This window comes from Salmo salar, chromosome ssa17 (assembly GCF_905237065.1).
Source record: "Salmo salar chromosome ssa17, Ssal_v3.1, whole genome shotgun sequence".
Lineage (NCBI taxonomy): Eukaryota > Metazoa > Chordata > Actinopteri > Salmoniformes > Salmonidae > Salmo > Salmo salar.
The window spans coordinates 14,931,440-14,947,094 of record NC_059458.1 but is presented as its reverse complement, the minus strand read 5'-3'; the positions used below and the strand labels follow the sequence as shown (position 1 = coordinate 14,947,094).

The window sequence follows — 15,655 nt, the reverse complement described above, 5'->3', positions numbered from 1 at the left end:
TGGTGGAATTAAGTTGAACAAGGTCCACATGGTACGTATCTGGTGGTGAATAATAAGAAAAATCCTAGCCGCTGGAGGTCACTGAAAAACTCAGAGACAGGATATTTCACAGCCTCCGTCACCCTGGGTCTCTCATTTAAACGTGGGGCACGGCTGTGTCGGGCATCCCTCTCTCCCTCGCTCCCTTCCTTCATCTCTTTCTCGCAGTGGGAGGTTGACTTAACTAGGCCCGTGTCTCACTTACAGACAAGCCTTAACTCCCCAACAAAAGAGGTTGGCATTTTAAGACTCATGAGGTCATTAAAAATACTATTATACATATTGTATTTGTCTATTACATATTTAGGTCAATTGAAAACAGAATGTTGAGTCTGCTGTTTCAGAAGCACTGTTTTTTGTCACAACTCTTTATTTGCATTTCACATGGGCAGAATATACAATCACTCTTCACAGAAGACCAATTAAGGTAGACCATCAAAAAAATTACCCATAATACCCCAATTCTGTTAAACATGTCTACCTGTTAGTTCAATGCCTTACACGTTCAAGATAAACATCAAATCAGGAGAAAAAAAAGCTGTATCATTATCACTATCGTTTAATTGAATCACTATCTTTTAATTTGAAAGATGAATTATGACATACTTGTTACATTATCCTCTTCACAAAGCCATAATTATAATGGCCAATTAATAAATAAAATCAAATCAAAATGAGAGTAAATTATTAGATATGTTTCTGAAATCTATTGACATTTCATAAATGCTGTATTTAAAAAAATAATGGTCTTCCCTTCAGTCTCTGCGCTGCCATTTCAGAAGAATAAATAAATAATCAATTGACAATAGACCCAGCTGAAAAAAAAGACCAAGTAGATGCTGTAAAGGTACTGTTAAGCTAATACTGAGTATGACTGGCAAAAGCCCATGGCACAAGAACCAAGAAACACTAGCCAACATAAATAAACACCCCCTCGTGTATTTCCTCCTGCAACTGTTGTCCTTTACTCTTTTGTATGTACAATTCCCTCCCAAATGAACTCCACATTGTCGCGTCAACATTCAGTAGTCATATAAACTCTGATATCATTGAGGGGCGTCAGTTTTAGGGGTCAATAGAAACATTTTGACCAGTCACTCACTCCAATGTTTTATGTGGTTCATGTTATACAATCCTAAATATTGTAGTTGTGTTTGTGCTCTCTCTGGTACTTTCGAGTGGCAATCTATCAGACAGGAAACATCAATCGAAAGAGAGAGAATATGATTTCAGTAAGACATAACAGTATGAGCAGTATTTGTACATGATGCATTGTTGAGTATATGTATCCATCAACTATGACCCTCCTCCTATAGCTAAGTGATCCATTCCACAACACGCCGTACGTGGTGAGTGTTCCACATCGCTGATCGTTTTGCAGTTGTTTCCACTTCCGTGAGTCAATGTGTTGCAAAGGACATATGCTGCTGAATGAGCATTATACTAACATCATAAATAGTGACAGATGAGCAACTACACTAAAAAGCTCCTCTACACAGTTTAAGCAGGTAGCTACAATAACCAATACTTGTATCCGACCTTCCCGCAATGACAGCCACATATCTCATGTCTATACAGAACATTTTATAATATGCATCCCTGCAATGAAATGTCCTTAATGTGAATTTATCAGTTATGCATAACTGAACTGCATAAGCTCTACAAGTAAAAAGCTGAACTTTACTATAAGGACTGTTGAATGACTTCAAATATACTTTTTATTTTACTAGGCAAGTCAGTTAAGAACAAATTCTTATTTTCAACGACAGCCTAGGAGCAGTGGGTTAACTGCCTTGTTCAGGGGCAGAAGGACAGATTTTTACCTTGTCAGCTCAGGGATTCAATCTTGCAACCTTTTGGTTACTAGTCCAACACTCTAACCACTAGGCTACCTGCCTCCCTACTTGAAGAACGACACCTCAGAAAGTTTTTGAAGTTGGAACTGGATGTTGATACAGATTATTATCATACTGTAAATGACTACAGCTGATAATAGGTTATTGAATTTGTTGATTTATATAACGTCTAAATGGATAAGTTTAAAAACAAATCCCTTGTGTCTTTCAGCAATATTTGAAGTCCAATAAAGTAATTGGGTATATACAGATGTAGGATCTTAATTTGATCAACCTGTTTTTGCAGGGAATTTCCTGCACAGAAGGAAAAGCAAACTTGTAGTGTACTCAAGTTTTTAAAGTTGGTAGAGCATGGTGTCTAAAGTTGTAATTTCCACTTTAAAATGTTGGACTTGGTTTGCCCTAACAAAAAATGATTCAACCCCTACAAAAATGTCCATTATTTATAATCCACACAATAATTCACATTTCTGTAGGATTTGTTTCTGTAGGAATTTTTTCCAACTGAGAAACTGGTAAAATTAAGATCATGCATCTGTACTTACAAATGATATAAGACATGAGACCCAGCATTTAGTACTTACTGTAACAAGAACTTGTACCAGTAGCAAATGATGCAGACATCTAAGTATATCTCCAAAATCCCTACAACTCGCTGCTCAATGTCCTCTGCTGTCAGTGCCATCTCTACACTCAGATCCATGATGAGTTAACACAATTCTCACAGCTAAACGGCTGCTGAGTACTAACTGACTGTGATCCCGTCTGACTCCTAATCATCGGGAGTATTGATCTGAAGCGTTCGATCTTCCTATAAACAGGGGAGCACCAACGTTGATGAGGTCAGTTCCCACTACCCCCAATAGGGACCCTACTGAGTAAGCGAAGGGTGATTGGAGGGCAAGGGATGAACGATGAAGAAGGAGGCAATGGCAAGCATTCAGTTCTCAAAAACTCAAAACACCAGGATTATAAAAAGGGATCCTTCCAAAGAGTCTTAAGCTCTTGAGTATCCGATCCAAAGATGAAGCTGTAGAGTCCACAGGTGGCTGCTGAGGGGAGAACGGCTCATAATAATGTCTGGAACGGAGCAAATGGAACGGCATCAAACACCTGGAAACCATGTGTTTGATGTATTTGATACCATTCCACTTACTCTGCTCCAGTCATTACCACAAGCCCGTTCTCCCCAATTAAGGTGCCACCAACCTCCTGTGATAGTCTCTTACGTATAGGATTCTTCTCCAAAGACGACACTAGAGTCTGATGTAGCCAATACACTACGTAGTGTTATGTACACTGTAGGCTATATGTACTCTCATAATACTCTAGTGTTATCTTTGGGTAGAGTAGGGGACAAATGGACGCCTCTAGATCTATGTCAGAGAGAGGGAGACCAGCGTGAGGGAGACCAGCAGCAAAAGAAGGGAGGAAAATGAAAAGGTCGCGGCTGACGGGACCGGGCGGTTCTTCTTCCGGGGCCCATTGCAGAGCGGTGTGTTACAGCAGGAAATGCACACAGAGTTGATCCTTCCAGTGCAGAACTGCTGGTAGCCTGACGAGGATATGAGGCATGCCCCGGATGAGGCGCAGGACTTGCGGTAAAATATGCCTGAAGAAGGAGAGAGAGAAGCAGTCAGGGATAGTGCAAAGCTATACAGGAAGTCCAGGTCAAGGTATATGTGGTAGTGAGACTGTTGGTGAAACTGAGCCAAGTCTCGGAGCAAACTGAGGTAGCACAAGCACTGGGGAAGGGAGGGGTAAAAGTCCTTCAACTGTCATTTTTGTTTTGTTTTCATAAATGTGTGTATGTTTTATGTTATGTCTGGCCTATGCCATGTCTCTCACCCTTTTACAGTGCATTTTCTTGTACGTAAAGCAAATATCTGTGAAAATCAGACAAAGCAATATCTAATCTACCTTTTTTCACAAATATACAGGAATAACAATTACACATCAAGCAAATGTGGTGATTTGAAAATATTAGCCTTAGGATCTTAGCTTAGTGAGAAATTCTTGAGACATACAGTATGTTGTAATTCAGTGCTATTTGCAATTTAACAGTACTTTATCCTGATCAATACTGGAGTGGTTCATATTACTGGGAGGTGGTCCTCTAAGTGCCTGGAATCTTTGAAGAGCCATTATACAAAATAAAACATTGAGAAGGTCATCTAAACATAGAGTATAATGCTCTCAAACTATGGAACAATTGCAACAAAACTATGCTTTGATATATATGGTGGCGAGAGAATGCACGTGTTTCGATTTCATGGAAATATTGTTGTGCCATTAGTCTTACCACAGGAGGTGGTAAGAAAGCCTGCGTCTCCCTGCCTGATGAATGAACACCTTGCAGGGACTCAACAACTCCCACTTCTCCCTACTCTTTCCTAGGAAATAGACACTGGGCTTTTGGACACAAACAAATCCAAGGTGACCCTGGAGATGTGACTCAAGCTCCACTGAATCTATAAGCATTAGTACTTGTTATAAGCATATATGGATGCTTATAATGTCTTTATACAAGGTTTATAATGTGTTCTTTGTGGAAATTTGTCAACAGACTGCAAAGAGCTGTCATAATGATGAGAAGGGGCGGCAGGTAGCCTAGTGGTTAGAGCATTGGGCCAGTAACCGATAGGTTGCTGGATCGAATCCCTGAGCTGACAAGGTAAAAATCTGTCGTTCTGCCTCTGAACAAGGCAGTTAACCCACTGTTCCCTGGTAGGACGTCATTCATAAGTTCCTAAGTGCTTACGACAAGTCTTACATTGCATTGTAACTGTAGCATAATGCGTTATACCTGTCGACGTTAAGTAAAGTGTTACGAAAAGTTCTAATTAAAGTGTAGAGAGGAAATAGATGAAAGGGGGAAGAGAACTGCTAGTCAGGTTAAAAGTTCCATCAAAACTTTACTGCTCTAATTTACTCGTCTTTCTCTTGAAATAATGACAGATGAGCTGTCAGACGAAGTGGCAATTTGTAAATGCAATACAATATTCTTGTTTTGTCTCAAAGACGTCAGACAAGCCTTCAAGACAAAAGTAGACAATTTCAGCCTGCATCAGCCCCTGATTACTGCTATTAAGTTTGACATAACTAACAATACAACTTTAGCTTAATCAACCCTCTTCTTTGTTCCATACTTCATCACCATGCACATTTAGAACAGACAGTCTAACAAACCAAGTCCCCAAACCTTTGTTGGGGAGAGGAATGGGTAGAGACCAAGCTGACACCAATTCACGTGCAAAAGCCAACTTTCCCTGAGGATTACGTTACAGATGTCTTCACATATCATAAACACATTATGCAAGTGTTTCTTTCCACGATAATGTTGTGGTAATTCGCAAATTCATTATTTGTGATAAATTGTGGTTGCTGCATATAAAGATAATTAGTTAGGCTCCTGGTCTCAGGCTGACATTATATGAAATGATCAAACTAAGGAACACATTCATTACCAACATTGCTAGAAGGTTTTATGTTAGAATAAAAGTATGCATGAATTTTCATTTTATCTGCTTTACAGGAGCACATAAGAATCCCTTTGCCAACATCGCATTAGTATCAAATGACTCAGAAGACCTTTCTAAAGAGTGCAGAGACTGGAAAAGATTTGTGAATATACTGTAAGCGTGTGCATTTCACACAAAAGTGCATCTTTATCTCAAGGTTATTCAAACCATTACACAGCATTACACACAGTGTACATTTGTTCATGACATTATTGCCATAGATCATTGGCTTTGAGTGATGAAGTTTGTCAACCATCATGTTCAGAGACATAGTTTGGGCATAAAACACTCGCTAAAGACAATCTAGATACATGTATGATGGTCTTGGTACATTTTTTGAATACTCTTGTAAATGAAAGCATACATTTGATCACAAGTGACATACTGTACATGTAATAACATTGGATGTGGTAGGATCAATAGTCCTAGTGTATTTGAAGGGCGTTATCTCATTAAGCAATAAGGCACGAAGGGGTGTGCTGTATGGCCAATATACCACTGCTAAGGGCTGTTCTTAAGCACGATGCAACACGGAGTGCCTGGATACAGCCCTTAGCTGTGGTATATTGGCCATATACCACAAACCTCCTGAGGTGTCTTGTTGCTATGATAAACTGGTTACCAATGTAATTACAGCAGTACAAATAAATGTTTTGCCATACCCGTGGTATACGGTCTGATATACCACAGCTTTCAGCCAATCAGAATTCAGGGCTCATATTACCCAGTTTATAATAAAAAAAATGATGCATGGATCAACTGAGTACAGCAACCAGCAACCAAGGGGGTTAACCACCCTTTGGGATAATCCCATTAAAAGAATATGAGCCATAAACCATGAATTAACTATGGTAATAGCCTCTTCATCTATGGAGATTCTTTGATAGTTCCCAATTGATTTAGTGGGCATACGTATAGGCCTAGTTTATGATCTCATTTGTTGACGTTACAAGGAGAACCTATAGATCAGTTCCACTGAATTCAGAGATAGAGAGGAAGTACACGAAAGAGGAAAATCTACCTTATTTAGGTCACATGTTAAAAGTGTCACAGTCCGGTGTGGCTTGGTTTTGCATGGCAAGGTAGGTGTCAGAGAAGGCAGTGTGGCCTGGGGTGGTCTAGCTGCAGAACACATTTATATTGTGTTCGGCGTGGGTTCTAATCCGGCCCACACCCTTCTGACACAAAACAGATCCCCCAAACTTCCTGTCTTTCTCTCACTAGTCTCTCTCGTCAGACTAAAGCTCACGCTCTGCTGTGGCGGAGATACAGCATCTGTGAGAAGGGACTACTCTCCCACTATCTCTATCCAATAAAGAACAAACGATGAAAGGAATGGGACTGCCCAGGAGATGCTGTTTTCTTACCATCCTTCTTCACCAGTACCTCCTTCTGACACATGTCCTGCACGTTGACCGTGCAGTTTACAATGAACTCCGGCGTGGAGCATTCATTGTTTTTCACCTCCTCACACTGGTAACACTGGATCTGGAGAGCATAACCTGTACAAGAGACAGACAGGAAGAACCACAAGGGTCAAAAAAAAAAGCCCATAAGAACAGTTCACCAGTATCTGGCATATGCTGTAGTAATCTCATTAGTCTATGAATGTTGGTCAAGAGAGACTACAGGCAAATTCTTTCAAGTGTGTTTAGCTGTGCTTGATTGAGCTTGCCTGGCACATCATAACCATTCAAAAAAGTGCAAAGCAACTCTGCCCAACCGGCACTCCAGGCAGGTTTGATCAAAACGCTGAAAGTTTTTGAAAGATTAGGCCTAAAATTTTACTTGAAAGATTTGAAAATGTTATTTTGGGCAGTTCAGTCATTAGTATTATCCCTTGTTCATCTGGGGCCTTTCAGCCCCACATATTTTCCTCCCAACTAATCAAGAATAAGTGTTTTCGTGATCTATTGCCATTACCACAGACCAGGAACTGTATCCTCGAGGAGAGACAAATTCATCTTTGAAATGAAAAAGTCTCTTTGCTGGCATTTTGAAAGTCAACTTGGTCCCTATTTGCAATGATCAGAGGAAAAGGAGGTGGACTCTGGGGGGAAAAAAGACTGGATCTCCTCGATGAATAACAAATGTGAAGATTATCTCAAAGAGAATTTCATGTTGGAGAGTCGATGTTGATGCTGTCCTTACACATGCGGACATGTTACAAATATCAGACAATAGGCATTTGAGCTAATATGATGACATTTCTGTACCACACCACAGAAAGCACTGACAAGTCACACAAAACACATACTTCTCTGACTACGTACACATCTGTCAAGACAACAAAGAAACACAGTAGAGAGGCGTTGTTTAATGCACAAACATATCTGGAGTCAGGATGAAGGGATTTTGACTGAAAATAATGAACAAATATGTTTCAACAATATAAATCCATACTCTCATTTACTTGCCAACTACACTTAATATAGAGCCGTCAGACACAATTGTGTGTGGAAGCTGGGCATACTGTATCTGTGCAGGGAAAAAGGCCCTTCAACTTTACCCACTAAAATAATAATTGCCATTGTGACTGCTACAGGTCAAAACAATCAAGCCAGAGTGTTTCAGACAAAGTGCTTTATCCACACACTCAATGAAGCTGTTGCTCCAGCACTGACTTCAAATGAGATGAATTCATTCTAACATGACTGATTGGAATTAAATGGAAATTGAGATTAACAAAGAATGACAGATGGTTGGCTTTTCATGCAAAGTTGTTTCACGGGGATGAAAAATCGGAAGAATTGAATAGAGAGCACGCATGGAGAGCACAATCTGATTCTGGGTTTGCAAATGGGGGTTTAGCAGAAACATGCATGACCGTGCAATGATAAACAATAATTCAACATTTTCTCAAGCGCCACAGTTTCAGGTCATTTGTTCTCCATGACAGATAGTACTGTGTTCTAATTATTGAAATGGCGACAGTCATTCATTTCCCAGTCTGACAGCGCCATCAAGCACAAATTCAATTGAAAAGGATCCCCCAAACAAATCAGAGCGTAATTACTTTAAAACCAGATAAATGCTTCAAAACTCCATCCATCAACCGAGCAATAGAGTCTCATAAAGTGCCTAAACACATCCTAGACTGTGCTGTATTTGCCCTCTATAAACCACTGGATATTGACACTATATACAATGAACATTTAGGCAAGCATAAAGTTATATACATATTGTCTATGCTGTTCATATTGTTCCGCAATACCCTTTTCACTGAGGTAAAAACCTCATCAAATGACTTAGAAGTAATTTCTGCTAACAATGAAGAGGATGTTTAAGGAGTAGGTATGTTAACCAAACGCAGCACATCCAACTCAGAACGGACAGAACATTTGTATGTTATTTACACCAGAGGCATTTCTGGTGAGATCAAGTTCTTACACGCCACTGTTCATATGCCATGTGCAATGGGTTCAAGTGGAAATATGGACTGGAAAAGCTCTGAGCGGCTGATTGTCACATCATTCTGATGATATGATCCGTGGACGTATGTTGGAATGACAATGCGGACCACTCCACTGACATGGATTATCATTGTCATTTTACCTGAACCTTTTTTAACAACTACATTACCACCAGTTGTATACGTTATTACCATATCATTGCTATAAGGTGACCCATTGAGAAATCCGTTTATTTGCCGTAATCTATCTTCAATTGTGTATTTTCCTTCCACAGTCATCTGAAAATAGACAGCTTTGTTGTTCTCTGCATATTTAGTGATATTAATATTCATCCCAGGTGTTCATGGAGTGGTAGACCAGCTCATTTAACACCCACTAAAAAATTGTGATTTAGTTTACTACATTCGCCTGAGCTGACAACTGTTGATCAGTCATGTTCCTTATCATTTGAGCTTGATGGAATGCCTACACCTGTAAAATAAAATGTTGAATTGCATTTGTGTTGTCAATTAGAGAGCTATTAATTAGCTATTGATAATAAGTGGCCTACACATGTCCCTCTCCTTTATAAAATGAGTGAATACATTCGTCACGTGTAATGGTGTCTAGTCATGTTTAATAGCAATTCATCGGAATACTTAATAGCCTAATTAGCATGCCATGTTGGGCAATTGTAAGATCAGAAAGATGCTCTAAATATGGAATAATGTTCAATGTTTCAGCATGTCACGCTCTATTATTTAACATTTTACATTTTTAAACAACATCCTTAAATTGAATCAAAGATATGGAAAATAGTAGCCTAAATCACATTTTGAAAATATCGGCCTTTGCACAGGTGATATGCGCAATAGTTTTACAGACGCAATTATGACCTAAGGTGACATATTTTCTCTAGCTGTAGCGCAGGTGTCATTAAAAATGTAAAATCCAAGACTCTGTGCCACAATTTCTTATTCCAAGACAGTTATAAATGCATTTAATTAAATGATTTGATCTGCAACGGTAACCTCCTGCGCGCCTCACTGTTGGCATTACTAGACCTCTCCTGGACTTCTGAAAACGATTTAATTGTTTTCATCCGACAAAAAAAAGCTGCCCAAAATCATTTAACCATAATCCAAACTTGAAATAGATTGGAATACTTGGAAACGTTGACACATCACGAGGAAATGCTCTCAGCATCCGAATACAACGCAGCAAGCCAACACATGTAAGATTACGCAGTCTCCAAAGTTTAGCATACCTGTTTTGAGGAAAATTCCAAGCAAAGTTGCATAAATGAGAAGCAACATCCTCTCCCAAATGACACTTTAGAGGAACACATCAGACCAGGTGAACTTAAAACGAAAGCAAAACCCTTAGATGGATCCGTGGCATCAAAGTGTTAGAGCACATTCTGCAGCGAGGAATGTGACGCGCAGCGCTGGACGAGGGCGAGCTCTGCGGTTCGAGAGACTACGTTGCAGAATTCCAGTGAAATTGGATAAAGATAAATCATAAAACGTACCACGTGATGAAAGCTCGTCATATGGAAGCAATTCATCAATCACTCATATCCTACACACGCAGATCCGTGACTGTTAATTGCGTCGAAATATGAAAAAGTCACCTTTGGATAGGCATTTGGGCATGGAATGCACCGTTGGCAGCCATGCACATTTAACCATATTTAGAAAGGCTACTATTCATTAAATACATTTGTTGAGATCATCTCGTGGTTCTTCTGTGTCTGTTATGGATCTTGTACGTTTCAGTTAGAGAGAGAGAGAGAGAGAGAGAGAGAGAGAGAGAGAGAGAGAGAAGAGAATGTTTGGAAGTCACTCTTGGGTGGCTGAATTAATTACTTTTATTTATAGTCGCATAATTACCCATCAAGAGACTAATTGTTATAAATCCCCCTGCTTTATAAGCACTGTCTCAGAGAGTAAAGCTCTGTGAACACGGGCTATACGTTTAACACGTTTTGTAGTTGAAGAATATGACATGAGCTTTATGGCAAGCATTTGAAGACAGGACGTGGCTCAAACCTTCTCTTGCCATTATTAACAATTCCCTGCTGTAGCCTACTTACAGACATTTCAGGTACACATTTATGAGCGCAATGGCAAAGATCAGTACCTTACATTTGACTACAGTATATGATATTGAATGCACACCTGTATGACACACACACACACACACACACACACACACGTCAACCTCCAACATTTACGGAAGCTGCACCAAATTGAAAATAGGAAATCATTTATTTTTATTTTTATTGGAAATGATTACATAAAATATATCATTAAAAGTCTAATGTAACAGCCAAAATTGCACACGTAATTACCAAAGTAACACTGCTGGTAACAGGTTCTCTTACAAAGGAACAATCAAGCAGAGAAGATGTGAAGTAGGACAATTAAACAACACTATACAGTTCCATGTACAAAAAGTGGGATATAAATACTCGCCAGCTAGAAAAAATACACATTATGGTCTTAGCAAGACTCTCCTTACATATTGTTAACAGTTTCATGGAAAATTGTTCAAACAATGAAACGTACACAATCTGTTTTTGATTAGAACCAGAATCAAATTAGCACGTTTGGCATGATGATTTATTCATACTACGTTTCAAATGTGTTATAGGATAAAGTGATAAAAGGTTGCAGTTGTAGCTTTTATTCGACAAAATAAAACATTTTGTATCGACAAACTCTACAGGAAGTCACAAAACGAGGAAACGATCAAGAAAAGTTGAGCTGTTCTCAATCAGAAGACATATAGACAAGGTTGAATGATTGGCAAACATAACACAATGATTTAAATTTAAAATTGCATATACCAGTCAGCAATGTTCCATTCTGATATTAACTTAATTGCAGTTTTTAACACACAAACAAAATATACAAAGAAAGGAGTGTTTTGTGATTCTACAAGAGACACAATTTCAACAGTTCTGTTATCCTGCAGTTCATGAAGGTTTTACTTTTCAAAAAATGTCTGTTTTCAATTTAAAAAATGACAGCATTTTCCGTGAGTGGTAACCTTATATTCAAGGTAACTAGGTATAAGCGTTGCATTTTCCCTGAGCTACTAGCATAGACCTTGCAAATGTGTTATTGAAGCCAACAGAAGTTTCTGATTCATAAGTACCATTCAGACACTAGTTTAGTTCTGTTTACATTAAATACTGAGTGACCCAAGTACAATGGTGATGGTACGGGATACTTCAGGATTTTTTTTTCTACTTCCCCAGAGTCAGATGAATTCGTGGATACCATTTGTATGTCTCTGCGTGCAGTTTGAATGATGCTGCTAAGTAGTGTTCGCATAATGACTGGAAGTCTATGGTAACTGCTAGCATGCTAGTAGATACCATAGACGTCCAGTCATTGCGCTAACACTAGTTAGCATTGGCTCACACAACTAACTCTAACTTCCTTCATACTTGATGCAGAGACATAATAATGGCCTCCATGAGTTCATCTGACTTGGGAAGAAGATAAAGGGCTTCATTGCCAAATATCCCGAAGTGTCCCTATACGCTACTACACAGCAGTTGAAGTTCAGCTTGACAGTTTTGACTTGCTGGTAGAAATGATTGATCATGTATTGATCATGTCTTTCTCATCTGTAATACAACTCAAAGTCAGTACTGACTCCAGTACATTCAATATGCTGGATATTATTCTTTAAGATTCCACAGCACTGGTGGTTCAATTAAATGTGCATATGCATGTATTTAGGTCACTTAATATAAAGTATAAATCACACCACTTCAAAAAATATATACATTATTTGTTCTTGTTCTAATGCGTGTCACATTTTAGTTCACCATGCAACTTTCAAGATACCACAGCAGTCTGGAAATCGTACACGTCTGAGCCAATGGCTTTAGGAGCTATGATTGCATGGTATGGGTTGCAGTGTATTGCATGATGGTAGTTGTGGTGTGTAGGCCTGCCATTATGGCATACAACACTGTGGCAGTAAAACATTGTTCCAATTCAAATTTGAGAAATAATGATCCGTGAGAAAACCATCTATCCACGTCCAACAACCGTAACAGTTTTTTGCACATTTGATGATTCTTAAGGTATTGCTTCACACTACTAGGCATCATCAGTTGCTCCTGATGATATTACTGATTGGTTTGATTTGGTGGTATTTACTCTAGTTGTGTCTTCAAGTTGAATTTCACTTTTTAAATTCCTTAAAAACTTTGTACAGTATTTTTTTACAGTGCAATGATAAAAAACATTCCCCCGTCGGGAAAAAATATATAATGCTAGAAGACAATTTCTAATATTGCTTTCCACACCTTGAACGGTGGTAAGGTTGTAGCCTATAGTTTAATTGTCCAGGTTAGAGGTCATGCAAACTGTACAGTCTGGGTTCACGTCCTTATGACATCCCCTATGACATCACTTCCTTCCTTGTGACCTAAGTGCTTCGGTTGGTGGGAGTAGCAGAGGACTCCACAGAATCGACCCCGGCCTCCACTTTCTTACTCTACACATCGTTGGAGCCTTGACTGGTGCATGAGGAGAAGCTGTCGTAAAGCGAATCGCTGAGAGAACCCACACGCTCCGCCCCGGGCTTGTTGGAGTAGTAGCTGGACGACGAGGGCTCGTTGTCAGCCCTGCTGCAGCAGTCCTCTTCTCTCTCCCCTGCGGAACAGGAGCAGTCACCATTACTGGGCCTTAGTTCTGTCTCCGGGTACAGCCCCAGCCCACTGCTGTTCAACTTGTTCAGGGACTCCAAGGACACGTCTCTGGAGCCGGCCTGGTCCCCTCCGTCGCAGCCGCCTGTCGTCATGTCCTCTTGATTCCCTTTCTACAGCAAAAACAAGAGAAACAAGAGAGGAGAAAATTAGACGAGAGGCGTTTTTGTTATCTGCCCACACTGAGTCCACACCGCAACACATTGTTATCACACTTTAAAGGGTCAATCTGGTATTCAAACAACAATGAAGCTTTCCCAGATTGCCCCTTTCTCCATATCATTTCATATAAGTAATCTGTCACTTGGTCTCTCATTAAAGAATATCCAGAAACAACAAAAACAAGGCTGAATTTACACTGAGTGTACGAAACATTAAGAACACCTTCCTAATATTGAGTTGCACCCCCTTTTGCCCTCAGAACTGCCTCAATTCATTGGGGCATGGACTCTAGAAGGTGTCGAGCGTGTTCCACAGGAATGCTGACCCATGTTGACTCACGAGGTCAGTCTATGTCATGGAAATGTTTTGTACACTCAGTGTACATCTACTTCAGCGTGATGCAACACTACAAAGCAATTTGACTACTGCCATTCCTGAGTATCGCATTGATTTATTGAGAGCTTTGTTCATTCTCCTCCCATGCTTAAGGCCCAATAAGTCCATCTGGGGGAATCTGCCGTGAGATATCAACCTCTCTACAGGGAGAGAGGGAGAGTGATTCTCCTTCGTAGCTGTTTTAACACAACATATTATAATGTTGTCAGCAGCCCATGTGGTTAAAAAAAGAAACGATTCAAACGGTGGCCGGCTTACTCTCGCTATAAATTAACACAAATGGCTTAACCTCAAATATACTGTAGAGCAAACATCTATTGTATATCATTTTGCATACTGACATATTGTTTTTGGTATGCACAGAGAATCTCACTTAAAGGTATAATGTGGGATCTGGGTATCTGTTCAATGGAGATTTCAATCCATTGTGTGTTGAAGAATATACCACAACAAGAGTGGGGCTGCCATTTTGCTAAGAAATAAATCCCAGATTGCAGCATTAATGTTGCAGTTTCAGGATGAATCACTAGAGCCCTCTAGGTCCTGTTGTTTATGTACTTTGAGAAATATTTTTGGCATGTACACTTTAATCGTGTTTGGTTGCTGAACTCATTGCCTTTTTTCATGGAAAACACCTCCAAGCCATTCCACCAACCTTGAGTAAATTGGCAACACAACAATAGGAGAAGTCCCCAGTGAGATAAATATATATAAAAAGCTCTGCATCTCCAATCTAGCATAATCACAGAAATCACGCATAATGCATTTTTCCACATACTGTCATAAATCTAACCACAGTGAATACAAAACACATCTTCAATAGAAAAAAATATATGTTATGTTCAACCTTGGTCAATAACTATTAGAATATCTTAACGGAAATATTTATGCAGAAATACACTGAGGAATCTTGAAATAATTTGAGGAATTACTAGATGGAGCCTGTGCTCTCTGGCTGCATTTTATCTGTGGTAAAGGTAAACTCAATTCTCTGGGTAACTGGATTTTCCTCCAGCCAATCTACCGAAGGGGCCAAGCCATCCACACATTTCCTGGGTGGAGAGTATACAGAGGTATTACCATATTATCAGGGGTATAGACCGCCCTCGGGGTTACACTAACTCCTCATCATTAAGTGTTCATTGCCAGGTGCCTCTTAGAAATGGCTTTCCTCCCAGGAACTCCAACCACTCCAATAACAATCTGGCGGTTTACAATAATGCATTCTAAACACAGGCACTGCGGGTTAGATATTCTTCATGTACTAAATCAGCACAGAGAAAATCAGAAATACCCCAGACTTCTGAAAAATATCACTTTTGAGGTACAATGACTAATAATGGTAATTCAAGGGTTGGTGATAAAAACAAATGTCATTCTAATTTGCACACTGACACATATCTCCATTCTAGTAAAGAATGGAGAATCCAGAGAATCCAAAGTGCCATATCGAAAATGCTTTTTAGTCCAAGATTAGGCTCAATCTGGGTCCAGGAAACAGACCCTATAGTATGTGCCAGTGTAGTGTCGTCTACAGGTGCATGGTGGTGGAAGACC

General features: G+C 39.6%; 2 protein-coding genes across 8 annotated transcripts in view; both read right to left on the bottom strand.

Moving 5' to 3' along the window:
• Positions 1-389: 389 nt before the first annotated feature.
• LOC106575259 (ly6/PLAUR domain-containing protein 1-like) lies at positions 390-10,558 on the bottom strand. Its single transcript, XM_014151671.2, has 3 exons — positions 10,076-10,558; positions 6,784-6,918; positions 390-3,507 (listed from the first exon to the last, which is right to left on the bottom strand). Exons 1-3 carry the CDS (start codon positions 10,122-10,124, stop codon positions 3,272-3,274), a joined length of 420 nt encoding a protein of 139 aa, XP_014007146.1. The 5' UTR covers positions 10,125-10,558; the 3' UTR covers positions 390-3,271.
• Positions 10,559-11,059: 501 nt separating this feature from the next.
• Positions 11,060-15,655, bottom strand: part of LOC106575258 (nck-associated protein 5) — a 160,628-nt gene continuing 156,032 nt past the window's right edge. For 6 of the 7 annotated variants that reach the window (XM_014151655.2, XM_014151657.2, XM_014151656.2 and 3 more), the window contains one exon: positions 11,060-13,653. In XM_014151655.2, the coding sequence (XP_014007130.2) occupies positions 13,330-13,653 (324 nt within the window). In that variant the 3' untranslated portion in view covers positions 11,060-13,329. The remainder of the gene's footprint in view (positions 13,654-15,655) is intronic. The other variant, XR_006759981.1, reaches the window with a different exon arrangement.

Excerpts from the sequence above, each read along its gene's own strand:
- LOC106575259 (XM_014151671.2), bottom strand. The coding sequence starts at position 10,124 with ATGTTGCTTCTCATTTATGCAACTTTGCTTGGAATTTTCCTCAAAACA. Across the intron at positions 6,919-10,075 it reads TGGAATTTTCCTCAAAACAG|GTTATGCTCTCCAGATCCAG; the intron begins GTATGCTAAACT and ends TCTCTTGTACAG. Across the intron at positions 3,508-6,783 it reads GGTACTGGTGAAGAAGGATG|GCATATTTTACCGCAAGTCC; the intron begins GTAAGAAAACAG and ends CTCCTTCTTCAG.